This window comes from Orycteropus afer, unplaced genomic scaffold, assembly GCF_000298275.1.
Source record: "Orycteropus afer afer isolate SDZICR_OR568_19922 unplaced genomic scaffold, OryAfe1.0 scaffold00049, whole genome shotgun sequence".
In the NCBI taxonomy this organism is placed as follows: domain Eukaryota; kingdom Metazoa; phylum Chordata; class Mammalia; order Tubulidentata; family Orycteropodidae; genus Orycteropus; species Orycteropus afer.
In genome coordinates, this window is record NW_006921636.1 from 12,403,113 (window position 1) to 12,417,136 (window position 14,024).

Below are 14,024 nucleotides of genomic sequence, written 5' to 3' on the forward strand. Positions count from 1 at the left end.
AGACTTGGCAGCACCTCACAACAATGTGATTGAAAATTATATGCATTAACCACGGCTTCTTGTTTGGGCCACTTCTCCACCCACCCCACTGTCCAGCGTCTGTTAGTAAAACCTTTACTTTTATGTTTCCAGGTGTCCTGGCAGCCCTCCCCCACCCTGGCCCCTCAGGGCACCCCATTGCCCCTGTGACGTCACCCCCGGGCTGGGCCCAGCCGGCACTCACCTCGAGCTGGGAGGGTCTGGACCCCCAGGGTCTGGGTGCAGACCCACTCAGGGCAGCACTGGCCGGGGACCTCCACCCTCTGGGGCTGGGGGCAGTCCCAGCTGGGCAGCCGGACGTCCTCGCTGCACAGCGGCACGCAGGTGAAGCCGCCGTCCTCGCAGCGGCAGCGAACCCTGCAGTGGGGCTGGAAGGTCTCTCCGTCCCTGTACAGGCGGCCGTTCACCTCACAGCTTCCGTCCTCCTCTCCCACTGCAGGGGAGAAACGGGACCCCCATCGGTCACCCCGACCGTTCCCTGGACAAGGCCAGCTGAGGCCATGCCGGCCACATCCTGTGCATGGCCCCCTGGCAGAGCCAACTCGGATCCAGCAGGGGAACCTTTTCTGGTACCTGAGCCAGGGACTCCCGCCCACCGATGTGCACCGCATCCCCACTGCCAGCCTGCCTCAGCCCTGCAGGAAGATGGCGTGGCATACTGGACTCTGGCACAGGGTTTGCAAGAAGTCTGGCCCAATATGATTTCCTGCTCTCCCCTTGACTAACTGTGCACCTTGGCCAAAGGATTTCACTGCTTCTTGCCTCAGTTTCCTCATCTTCAAAATAGGGATATAATGGTACTTATTTCAAGGATTGTTGTGGTAGTAAAGCTTGCATGTCAACTTGGCTGGGTCTGGTTGATTGGCTGGGCAGCTGGATGGGCAGTTATTCCCCATGGTGAGACAGAGGCAGACTTGGAAGAAAAAAGAGGCCATCCACTTCTCAAAGAATTGGCCAGTGAAAACCTTATGAATAGTAGTGAGATACTGTCTGATATAGTACTGGAAATTTTTATGAATAGCCCTGAAACATTGTCCAATATGGTGCTAGAATATGAGCCCCTCAGGTTGGAAGGCACTCAATATATGATTGGAAAAGAGCTGCCCCATCAGAGTAGAGACTGCCTTAATGATATGGATAAAGCAGAACTTTCAGGGTCTCTGCTGAAGTGGCCCGACTCAATATGAGAAGAAACGGCTGTAAACATCCATTGATAATCAGAACATGGAATGTACAGAGTATGAATGTAGGAGAATTGGAAGTTGTCAAAAATGAAATGGAATGCATAAAGATTGATATCCTAGGCATTAGTGAGCTGAAATGGGCAGGTTTTGGCCATTTTGAATCAGACAACCATATGATCTACTATGTCAGGAATGACAAATTGAAGAGGAATGGTGTGGCATTCATTGTCACAAAGAATGTTTCAAGATCTATCCTGAAGTACAATGCTGTCAGTGATAGAATAATATCCATATGCCTACAAGGAAAGTCAGTTAATACTACTATTACTCAAATTTATGTGCCAACTACCAGAGCCAAAGATGAGGAAATTGAAGATTTTTACCAACTTCTGCAGTCCAAAGCTGACCAAACATGCAACCAAGATGTGCTGATTACCACTGGTGACTAGAATACAAAAGTTGGAAACAAAGAAGAATCACTGGTAATTGGAAAATTTGGCGTTGGAGATAGAAATAATGCTGGTGATCGCATGATAGAATTTTGTAAGACAAACAACTTATTCATTGCAAATACCTTTTTTTTCAATAACACAAATGGCACCTATACACGTGGACTTTGCCAGACAGAGTGCACAGGAATCAGATTGACTACATCTGTGGTAAGAGGCGATGGAGAAGCTCAATATCTTCAGCCAAAACAAGGCCAGCAGCTGACTGTCGAACCCACCATCAACTGCTCATTTGCACGTTCAAGTTGAAGTTGAAGACAATTAAAACAAGTTCACAAGAGCCAACATATGACCTTGATTATATTCCTCCTGAATTTAGAGACCATCTAAAGAATATATTTGCTGGATTGAACACCAATGACTGAAAACCAGAGGAACTGTGGGATGACATCAAGAACATCATCCACGAAGAAAGAAAAAGGTCATTAAAAAGGAAGAAAAGACCAAAATGGATGTCAGAAGAGACTCTGAAACATGCACTTGAAGGGAGAGTGGCTAAAGAAAATGGAAGAAATGACAAGATGAAAGAGCTCAACAGAAGATTTCAAAGAGCAGCTCAAGAAGATAAAGTCAATTATTAAAATGAAATGTGCAAAGACATGGAGCTGGACTCAAGCTGAAAGAACTGAAGAGGAAATTTATGCCTCAAGTTGCAATATTGAAAGATTCTATGGGCAAAATATTAAATGATGCAGGAAACATCAAAAGAAGATGGAAGGAATACACAGAGTCACTGTACCAAAAAGAATTGGTTGATGTTCATCCATTTCAGGAGGTGGCATATGATCAAGAACCAATGGTATTGAAGGGAGAAGTCAAAGCTCCACTGAAGGAAGTGGTGAAAAACAAGGCTCCAGGAATTGATGGGATACCCACTGAGATGTTTCGACAAACAGATGCTGCACTGGAGGCACTCACTCGGCTACGCCAAGAGATTTGTAAGGCAACTACCTGGCCAAGTCACTGGAAAATACCCATATTTGTACCCATTCCAAAGAAAGGTGATCCCACAGAATGTGGAAATTATCAAACAATATCAATAACGCATGCAAGTAAAATCTTACTGAAGATAATTAAAAAAAAAAAAAAAAAAGGTTGCAGCAGAATATTGACAGAGAACTTCCAGAAATGCAGGCTGGATTCAGAAGAGGATGTGGAATGAGGGATATCATTGCTGATGTCAGATGAATCTTGGCTCAAACAAAGAATACCAGAATGATGTTTACTTGTGTTTTATTGACTATGCAAAGGCATTCGATTGTGTGGATCATAACAAATTATGGATAATGTTGAGAAGAATGGGAATTCCAGAACACTTAATTGTGCTCACAAGGAACCTGTACATAGACCAGGAAGCTATTGTTTGAATGGAACAGGGGGACACTGAATGGTTTAAAAGCAAGAAGAGACTGTGTCAGAGTTGTATCCTTTCACCATACTTATTCAATCTGTATGTGAACAAATAATCTGAGAAGGTGGGCTATATGAAGAAGAGCACGGTATCAGGATTGGAGGAGGACTCATTGTCAACCTGCATTATGCAGTCAACACAACTTTGCTTGCTGAAAGTGAGGACGACTTGAAACACTTACTAATGAAGATTGAAGATTACAATCTGCAGTATGGATTACATCTCAATATAAAGAAAACAAAAATCTTCACAACAGGACCAACATGCAGCATCATGATAAATGGAGAAAAGATTGCAGTTGTCAAAGACTTCGTATTACTTGGTTCTGCAATCAACACAAATGGAAGCAGCTGTCAAGACATAAGACATCGTATAGCACTGTGCAAATCTGCTGCAAAGGACCTCTTTCAAGTGCTGAGGAACAAGGATGTTTCCTTGAAGACTAAGGTATGCTTGACCCATGCCATGGTATTTTCAGTTACCTCATATTCATGTGAGAGCTGGACAGTGAAAAAGGAAGGTCAAAGAAGAGTCGATGTTTTTGAGTTGTTTCAACAAACAGATGAGTTGTGGTGTTGGTGAAGAATACTGAAAGTACCATGGACTGCTAAAAGAACTAACAAATCTTTCCTGGCAGAAATGCAGCTGGAATGCTCCTTGGATGTGGGAATGGCCAAACTTCTTGTTACCTACTTTGGTCATGTTCTAAGAAGGGACCATTCCCTGGAGACAGATATCATGCTTGGCAAAGTGGAGGGACAATGAAAAAGGGGAAGGCCTTCAACGAGGTGGATTGACACAGTGGCTGCAACGATGGGCTCAGGTATAGCAGGGATCGTGGGGCTGGCACAGGACTGGACAGTGTTTCGTTCTGCTGTGCATGGGGTTGTTATGAGTCAGAGATGACTCGACGGCACCTAACAACAAGTTGAGTAGCTGTTTTAGGGATGTGCTCTGCTTCTAGTATATAAAAAGCAACTTTGAGGGAGCTCTCTGGCTTTTTGGCTTGAACCCTGCACGTAGCCGAGTCGTTATTCAACAGCCTGCCCTGCCCTGCTGATCTTGGGACTTTTTCTGGGCTTGAATTAGTGGACTCCTGTGTTGTTTGGTGACATCCAGACTGTGCCTTTTCACTTGTTGACCTTGGATTTGTCAGCCACAGCAGCCAGCTGCTGCCTGAGTTAAGAGAAGCCTCTAGCTTCAGTGGGCTGGGAGCAAGAGGCAGAGCTGAAGCCCACGGTTGGGGGGCTTTCACCTAGCTCCTAGAGCCTGGCACTTTGAACTGGGACTTCTAGCCTCCAAAAATTGTAAGAATAAACTTGTTTGTTAAAGCCATCCCATTTGTGGTATATTCTTGTCAGAGAGGCACTAGGGAACCGAAACAATTGTGAAGTGATACATATAACATTGTTGTTGTTGTTATGTGCCGTCAAGTTGGACCCAACTCATAGCGACCCCTCCTTGGGTTTCTGAGGTGATATCACTACAGAAGTAGATTGCCCAACCTTTCTTCCGAGGAGTGGGTTTGAACCACCAGCCTTCTGGTTAGCAGTCAAGTGCCTTAGGCACTACGCTACCAGAGCTTCCACATATAACATAGCCCTCACAAAGATTTTCAATTGACCTCGACTACACAGAATATAACAACAACAACAACAACAACAACAACTGTGTTGCTGTCATTCTTATTAATTTATATAATATATAATTATAATAATCATATATTAAGCATATATAAGTATTACATACACTCTGAGATTTTGTTGTCCACCTGCTGTGTTGCAGGCATCAGTGTTAGGTCAGGGCTTAACTTGCTGGCTGTGTGGCTTTGAGTAAGTTGCCTAACCTCTCTGAGTCACCTTAATACTGCATCTGTACCTTCAATTGTGTGTAATATGTACACAGCCCATAGTACAGAGTTAGCATGTAGTAGGTGCTCATGAAACACTCTTTGAACAAAGCCCTCAGCTTCTTCCACTGAAGGAGAACTCCCTGAGGGTGGGGCTGTGTCGTCATGGCACCCTCTCCCCCCACAGGACACATAGAACCTCAGGAGGTGCCCCCTGAGTGAATGCCTGGCATGAGGCTCAGCACACTGGATGAAATCACTCTCACCCCTTATAATTCAGGAAGTATTTTTTGAGCATCTCCTACATGCCAAGCACTGTGCTCCTGGGCAAGAGTAAGACACAGTCCTTGCCTCCAGGGACTCTCGGGTCAGGAGGGGAGAGATGATGTGAAAGTCACCTTCCCTGAGTCTGAATGAGGAAGGAACAATGGGGCTTCCTGGAGACGTTGGTGGTAATGGTTTTTTGATACATTTTCAGTAACAACCATCTATGTGTTTATATAACACATTTCTCCTTTCTCATGACCACGTGCCCCCAATTAAATAATGCATTTAACAAGAACTTACTATTGATAATTTTCTATCTATCTGCAAGTTTTTTTAACAGATTTTTTTAAAAAAAACAAACTCTGCCATCGAGTCAATTCGACTCATAGCGACCCCTCCTTGGGTTTCCGAGGCGGTATCACTACGGAAGTAGATTGCCCAACCTTCCTTCCTAGGAGTGGCTGGTGGGTTTGAACTGCCAGCCTTCTGTTTAGCATTCAAATGCCTTAGGTACTATGCCACCAGAGCTCCCCCCACCCTTTGGGGGGAAAAAAAAAAACAGGTTATTAAAGGTTTTTTTTTTTTTATGAACTCATTTTTATTGATTCATGGGCCTTTCTCTCTGTCACTGTTATTTTTATAAAATGGACATGCATAGAGAAGAAAGAGGTACAAGCCTTATTAGTATGATTATTTTAAAAGCATATGCCCCTGTGTTTTTCTCCATATTTCCCTACGTTGGTGGTATAGTGGTGAGCATAGCTGCCTTCCACGCAGTTGACCTAGGTTCGATTCCCGGCCAACGCAGTGGGCTGACCTTTTGGGAGCTCTGGTAGCATAGTGCCTAAGGCACTTGACTGCTAACCAGAAGGCTGGCAGTTCAAACCCACCAGCCACTCCTTGGAAGGAAGATGGGGCAATCTACTTCCGTAGTGATACTGCCTCGGAAACCCAAGGAGGAGTCGCTATGAGATGGAACATAACAACAACAACAACAACAACAAATGGTTCTCAACTAGGCATGATTTTGCCCCCAGTGGACGGTTGTCACCGTCTGGAGATGGTTTTAGTCGACACAACTTGGAGGGTTGCTACTGGCACCTAGTGGGCAGAGGCCAGGGAAGCTACCAAACAGCCTAAAATGCAGACAGCCGCCACCACAGAGACCCATCTGGGCCTGGTGTCACTAGGGTTAGGTGGGAAAACCTCACGTTACAAATGCCATAATGCATCCGAGGACACTGCGGCCTAGAAGAAGGGTGAAAGATGTCACTTGTTCAAGGTCACAAGTAAATAGCAAGTCCTGGACTCAAACTGTAGGCCCACGGCTCTCCATCCAGGAGGGAGACAGAGGGAATGCCGACTTTAATGCCTGCTTGACCAGGGCCTCAAGCTGTGTGCCATTAAGCGTGATGGAGACTGGGCCTCAGTTTCATCCTCTGTAAAATGGGTCTGGAAGTATTGATAGCAGTAGTGTGAGTAGTGTGTAGTGAGTGCTTAGCACAATGCCTGCCACATACTGTTCCCTGAATGAAGGGTCGTGCCTTTATTTTCCCAAAAGTGTGTAAGGGAAGAGTGGGATGGTGACCCCCAGAGTGTGGGATCTGGCATGACTTCTCGGGGGAGGAGGTAGTTGAGCTTGGCTTTGCGAGTTGCAGGAGCTCTGGTGGCGTAGTGCCTAAGGCACTTGACTGCTAACCAGAAGGCTGGCAGTTCAAACCCACCAGCCACTCCTTGGAAGGAAGATGGGGCAATCCACTTCCATAGAGATACCACCTTGGAAACCCAAGATGGGGTCGCTATGAGTCGGCTCCCACTCGATGGTAGTGGGTTTGGTGTAGGGAGTTGTAAAGTATCAGACAGTGTTTCATTGCCGTTCATAAGGTTTTCATTGGCCAAGGTTTTCAGAAGCAGATGGTCCAATCCTTTGCTTTCTATCCTAGTCTGGAAGCTCTGCTGAAACCCATTCACCACGGGTGACCCTGCTGGTATTTGACGTGCTGGTGGCACAGCCTCCAGCCTCACAGCAACACGCAAGCCACCGCAGTACGGCAAACTGACAGACAAGTGGTGGAAGTTGGCTGTGACTTGGACCAGAAGGAGTGGGAGAAAGACTATTTAGACAGTAGGCGTGGTCCCAGCAAAGGCCAAGACGGGGAATGTTGGGGGTGCACTTGGGGGTTTGACAGGAGTGGACGTGAAGTGAGAGGGAGAGGAGCTAGAGTGAAGAGGCTGCTTATGGACTGAGAACCCGTGGCCTTGCCCGCCCCCCTCCATCCATCCCGCAAACCTGCTTACAGAGGCAAACGGCCCTCGGGCCGCCAGGGCCCGACGCAAGCTGGCAGACCAGGCCCTGGCTGGGGTCGCAGACGTGGAGGTGGTCACACGGCTCCCCCAGCCGCCCTGCACATACCCGGCAACAGCCACAGCCGTCCAGCACCAGGGGCACCCCCGGTGGGCATCGGGGAGGCGGCCAGGGGCAGGTACACGGTGTTGGGCACAGCTGGGCACACACCTGCAGAAACAGAGACCTCACTCAGCCACTGATGTTGAAGGCAGGTAGTGAGACCCTCACAGCTAGCCACTTATCTGCCAGGCTGGGCAATGTGGGGTCCATGCATTGGCCCAGAGTCATACAGATTTGACCTTGAGCCTTGGCTGTCCAGTTCTGTGGCCGTGAGCAAGGATGCTGGACTAGAGTTCTAGCCCTAGCACTGCCTCTTACTAGCTGTGTGACTTTGGGCAAGTTACTTAACCTTTCTGAGCCTCTTACTTACTTAACCACTTTCCTCATCTGAAAAATGAGGAAAATATAGTATTTAATTCAAAGGATTATTTCAAGGAGGACATGAAAAGGGGCATGTTAAGCCCTTAGTACATGGCCTGGTACACAGGAGCTGCTCAGTATATTTATCTGTGACAGTCATCATTGTTAGTGACCTGAAATGGCTTAGGCCCTGCCCTCTAGAACCTTACAGAAAGGCAAAAGCAACGAAGGGGTGGATTGAAGCAGCCCTTTCCAGCATGTGGACTGTGGATACTTACCTTGAGGGCTGCAGAAATTACATGGTATTGTGGGCGTTTTTAATCTTGGAGCCATCGAGGGTGTGCTTCCCAACCCTGGGTTGAGCAAATCAGCCAGGAAGCTTGGTAAAATACAGGTCTCAAGGACCCTCTGAGATTTACCAAGTCCAAACTCCTGGGCTCTGTGTCAGTAACAAAGTGTCCAGAAGCTTTTGGCACACAGCTAGGTTTTCAGCCCCTCTGATCCAGTCCAACTCTGCCCCCACCCGATGTACAGATGGGGAAACCGAGGTCCAGAGAGAGAAAGAGCCTGGCCAAAAGGGACAGTGTGTCAGCTGCCTCCACAAATGCCTGCTTCGCCAGTGAGCACCCAGGGATGGACTTTTCCTGTAATGGGCACCTGAGCCAGGTATCCCGGGTATTGTCCAGTGGCAGAGTCAAGGCATCAACCCAAGTGTCCTGACTGCCCGCCCGGAACAAAAAAACACCAAACAGTAAGACATGTGTCATTTAGACAGAGAGCCCCACTGCATATTTTACAACTCCCAACACCAAACCCACTACCATAGAAAACTGGAGGAAAAACATGAACTCCTATATGTCTGCTTGAAGGTGGGGACCAAGAGGTTGGCATAATTCAAGATGTTCCCAGTGGACTCATTGGTGAGGGACTGATCTTTGCTTTAGGAGTCCCTGGGTGCCACAAACAGTTAAGTGCTTGTATATGAACCAAAAGGTTGATGATTCAAATTCACTCAAAGATGCCTCATAAGAAAGACCTGGCAATCCACTTCTAAAAGATCATAGCCATTACAAACACTGTGGAGGTGGGGCTTGAAGACATGATGCTAAGAGAAATAAGCCAAACACAAAAGGACGAATACTACATGACCTCATTTATATAAAAAGACAAGCAAAGGCAAATGTACAGAAGCCAAAGTTTATTAGTGGTTACCAGGGCTGGAAGGGAGAGGTAAAAGGGGGTTAATGGTGATAGAAGTCACATTAATTGAGGGTAGGGTTGCAGAGCTGCTTATTGTAATTGCTGTCAGTAATTGTAATGACTGGTCACCTGTAAAAAGTTGAATTAGCAAAAGTTGTGTTACAACAATGACACACACACACAAAAGAGTAGCTGCTGAAGCTGCTTATATACAATCAAACATCTTATGGGATGTGGTTCCTTGGTTTGGAGGTTTAGAGTCATGGTTTCATGGGGCATCCCAATTAATTGGCCTAATAACATGCCTTTACTGCTTCGGTTCTACTTCCTAGGGTGCTGTGTAGTGCGTGGGATCTTAAAAGCTTGCAAGCAGCCATCCAAGGGACAACAATTGGTCTCTATTCACCTGGAGCAATAGAGGAGGAGGGAGAGTCAGGAATAGGGGGAGGACATGGAATGTGGCTAATTGCCTCCATGAACAACAGCCTCTTTTGCCCTGAGACCAGAAGAACTGGATGGTGCCCAATTACCATTACTGAACATTTTGGTCAAAGATTCCATAGAAGACTACTGATCAGAAGGGGGAAAATGAAGATGACAATTTCAAATTCTCACTGACTCCAGATTTTCTGGAGCCATGGAGGCTGGATGAACCTCTGAAATTATCGCCCTGAGATAATCTTTAAACCTTAAACCTGAAGTCATCTTAAAACTGAACCATGCCAAAAAAAAAAACCTAACTTGATGCCATCGAGTTGATTCCGACTCATAGTGATCTCCTCCAGAGCTCCAGTGGCATAGTCCCTAAGGCATTTGACCGCTAGCGAGAAGGCTGGAGGTTCAAATCCACTAGCTACTCCTCGGAAGGAAGGTTGGGCAATCTACTTCCATAGTGATAACGCCTCGGAAACCCAAGGAGGGATCACTGTGAGTCGGATCCGACTCCACGGCAGTGTTTAGTGATCTCCTCTGGGTTTCCGAGGCGGTAAATCTTTACTGAAGTGGATTGCCAAGTCTTCCTTCTGCAGAGTGGCTGGTGGGTTTGAACCATCAACCTTCTGGTTAGCAGTCAAATGCCTTAGGCCCTACGTCACCAGAGCTCCTTTGAAACTGAACTATAGGTTAGCTTAACTAGTGAAACATGTCAGCCTTGAGCATTAGGCTCTTTTAAGAACTATCTATATGGGATCAAATTGACAATAGCAACTCAAAAGGTTAGATAGGAGCCTTAGTTTATGTTTAAGTCAGAAAAGTGAAAATGGTTGCCCAACTCAGTGTCATTAAATGGTACATGTAGAAACTGTTGAATTGGTGTATGTTTTACTGTGTATAGTCTCACAACAACAACAAAAATAAATAAAATTAAGGAAAAAACAAACCCCTGTGGAGCACAGTTCTTCTCTGAAACACACTGGTTGCCACGAGTTGGAATAAACCCTGATGGCGGCCGGTTTGCTTTGAGGGTGTTTGGGGATCTTTAAATTGGTAGGTTCCTTTGGGAACTGGAGGGTTCTATCTAGAAGAGGGAAGATTGGCTCTAGGAGGATAAAATTAATTACTTCCTATCTCTTGTGTGGCCCCCAAGCAGGAAATGATGCCTTTGCCTCCCCCTGCCCCAAGGCTGGTGGTTCAAACCCACCAGCCACTCCTCGGAAGGAAGGTTGGCCAATCTCCTTCCGTAGTGATAACACCTCGGAAACTCAAGGAGGGGTTGCTATGAGTCGGGTCCGACTCCACGGCGCATAACAACAACAACAGCACCTCACCCCTAATACCTCCCAGTCCTGCAAACCTGCTCGCAGTGGCCTGCAGTGCCCATCCTGGCCACCAGGGGCACCACAAACTGTCAGACCTGCTCTGGCAGTGTCACGGAGGAGGTTACCCATGTAAGACTGCGCTGGGTGATACAGATGGGTGTGTCTGACGCCCTTTTTGGAGGTGTTTCAAGCAGGAGACTGGCTGATACGTGATTCTAGAGAAGATGGCCTCACTTGGCCCTCAAAGTGTGGTCCGTGCCAGCATCACTTACATCACCTGGAACTGGTTAGAAATGCAGCACCCCGGGTCTCACCTTCTGAATCTGCTTACATCCCTGGATGACTCTCATGGAACTGATTGGAGAAGCAGAAAGCTGTACTCTGGGTCCCTTCCAAGCCAGCTCCCTTGGTTACTGGGAAGTGGAGAACTCGGACCAAAATTGACTCTCCATTCCCTCCCCACCCGAACAAGGAAGACCAGCTAATAGGTTTCTGTCTTACGCCTGGGTCCTACATTAGAGTCACGCAACCCAGCCAGCTTGGCAGGGGCTGGGTTCTGCAGGTTTTGACACCCAGGAGAGGCTATTTGTAATATGGATGATAGCCCACAATACCCCAGGCACACCGTGTACCAAGTGCTGTGATACATTGTCCACCTTAACCCTCTAACATGAGGCACTGTTATTATAACCATTGTAACAATGAGGAAACTAAGGCTGAAAGCAGTATAGTGACAGCCAATAAGAAGTACGAGTCAGGGCTGGAATCTAGGTTCATGTGAATCCAAGGCCCAAGCTCTTAATCACTGCGCCTGTCCCTTATCCTTGGGGGCTCTGACCCCAGCTTGGCGTCTGCCTCAATTTACTCATTTGTTCAAGAGGAGTAAGTTACAAAGGGGTTTCACATGGCGAAGGGGCACCGTGCCCTCTCCCAGCCTCCCTCTGTGTTCATCCTGCCTAGCCACCTGGCCTGTGTTCAAGTGGTCCCATCAGCACTCAGTTTCCCCAGAGCCTGGCTGAGGTCACCAGGCAGTGAGGCTCTGTGGTAAGAGCACTGGACATGGAGTCTTCTGGGCAAGAGCTGAGAGTGAAGTACTTTGATCATATCAATTAGCTGCTGTGTAAATGGGGACGAAGATCACCTTTGTCGGGGTGAGGGCAGGGATTAAAGGGGCCACAGCCAGCAAAGCATGACTTTGTTGTTTCTGAGCCTCTGTCCCCGCCCCTCACAGCCTTGAGCCCAGGAGCCTACAGCTTGTCTGGAAGACTTGGAGTTCTCTGTCTGAGGATGGTTGTGGCTTTCAGTGCCTGCGATGACTAAGTCCCCACTTCCCTGGGACCGGGGCAGAACGGAGGGGATGAACATTGAGTGGAGCACAGCTTAATTCTGATCTTTCATTTAATCCTAGGCCCCTTCTCCCTTCCAGAACCCAAGTCTCCTGCTCCAACTACCCAAGCCACCTGTCCTAGTGTCATGCCTTGTCTGTCCTACTTGGGAATACAGACAACAGGACTGATGCTAGGGTTAGTTCTCCAGCTTCCTTTGGCCCCATGATCCAGACCTAGAGGAGAAAAACCTGGCCCCATGCTCCTCAAAGAAGCATAAAAATACAGCGTGATCCTGGCTCATGGTAGGGCCAATCCCCATGACACAGGAAACCCAGAATTTCCCGAGGGGACAAGGGCCTGACAGCTGTGGCCTTGGTCCAGGTTCAAGGTGGACAGAAGCACAGACTAGAGACCCCCCTCCCCCCGAACACACTCATGCCCCTCCTCTATTGCTCTGGTTTTTCTTGGCTGTGTGACTTTGGGCAAATTGCCTACCCTCTCTGAGCCTCGCTTGACTGAACATTAAGACAATAACTCCTTATGGGGTTGTGTGTGTTAGGCAAGGTGGATGCTCTACAAGCCCTTTGATAATTGTCCCATGCAGCTCATTATTCCTCTGAGGTGTCTCCCTGTGCCCTTGGAGCCAGGCCAGCCAGTCACCACCTGAGGCCCCAACAGCATGCATGCCCTTGCAGGGTGACCTTGCCAATCAGTTAGACATCCACATCCATTCAAATCCTGGCTTGTCTGGACAATGCACGTCCCTTCCTGAGTCTCAGTTCCCCACTTACAATGAGGATGTCTGACTGCTTTGTAGAGGGGCCGTGGGGATTGGTAACAGCCATGACAGCCCTCTCTGAACATCATCACATCCCAGGCCCCGTGCTGAGCCCTTGAGATGCATTGTCACACACGAGCACCACAGAGACCTCTTCACCACTGTGCCCATTCGACAGAGGAAGAAGTGAGACTCAGAGAGGAGAAGGGACTTGCCTGAGGTCACCCAGCCGAGCCGGCCAGAACAGCTGTCTGGGTGCAGGGAGGGAAGCCTGTCTTGGGGTTCTGCCAGGGGGTCCTTGGCTATGATCCTGCAGCTTCCCAGACCCCTCCCACCACACTGAAGAAGTCAGTGGTGCATTTAGGGACCCGGGCCCCCCTTACCTTTGAGAGGAGGCAGAGGAGAGAGCAGGAGAGGAGATGGGTCAGTGGGGTGCCTCTCATGTCACTGTGTCCCCTGCAGAGCCAGCTCTGAGCCTGGGAGGCAGGACCGGTGAGGCTTTATGTTCTGGCAGCTGTGAGGTCAGTCCAGGCAAACACACACACACACACACACAGTCTCACACACACACACACGCACACGCACACACGCATGCGCACACACACAGACTACCCTTTTCATTCTGTCCGCCTCTCCCCAGCTTCCTGTTCCTCTGACAAGCCCATTTACCTGACAGTGGGACTGTGGAGGCCACCAAGAGGGTGCCTGCTAGTGTGTGTGAGAGAGAGTGCACACTCACGTGTGAAAGCCAGCGCCAATACCAGGAGCCTATGACAGGCTGGCAGGGGCCCCTCTAGCTCTTCCCAGTCCCAGAGGGGCTTGGTGCAGGCCACTGCTGTGATTGCTGAGTCCTGTTCCTGGCTCTGCTGGACCCCAGGAGGGGGGCTGTTGATCCAGGCAGCGCTCAGCAGACCCTCCTTTGCAGGGTGGACGCA

The 14,024-nt window shown here is 48.2% G+C and overlaps 1 protein-coding gene across 1 annotated transcript in view; it reads right to left on the reverse strand.

The window, feature by feature from the left end:
* Positions 1-13,574, reverse strand: part of CCN5 (cellular communication network factor 5) — a 17,039-nt gene extending 3,465 nt beyond the window's left edge. The window contains exons 1-3 of the mRNA XM_007938457.2: positions 13,473-13,574; positions 7,558-7,774; positions 224-472 (exon numbers count right to left, since the gene is read on the reverse strand). Coding sequence (XP_007936648.1) covers positions 224-472; positions 7,558-7,774; positions 13,473-13,532 — 526 coding nt within the window. The 5' untranslated portion in view covers positions 13,533-13,574. The remainder of the gene's footprint in view (positions 1-223; positions 473-7,557; positions 7,775-13,472) is intronic.
* Between the last annotated feature and the right edge of the window lie 450 nt (positions 13,575-14,024).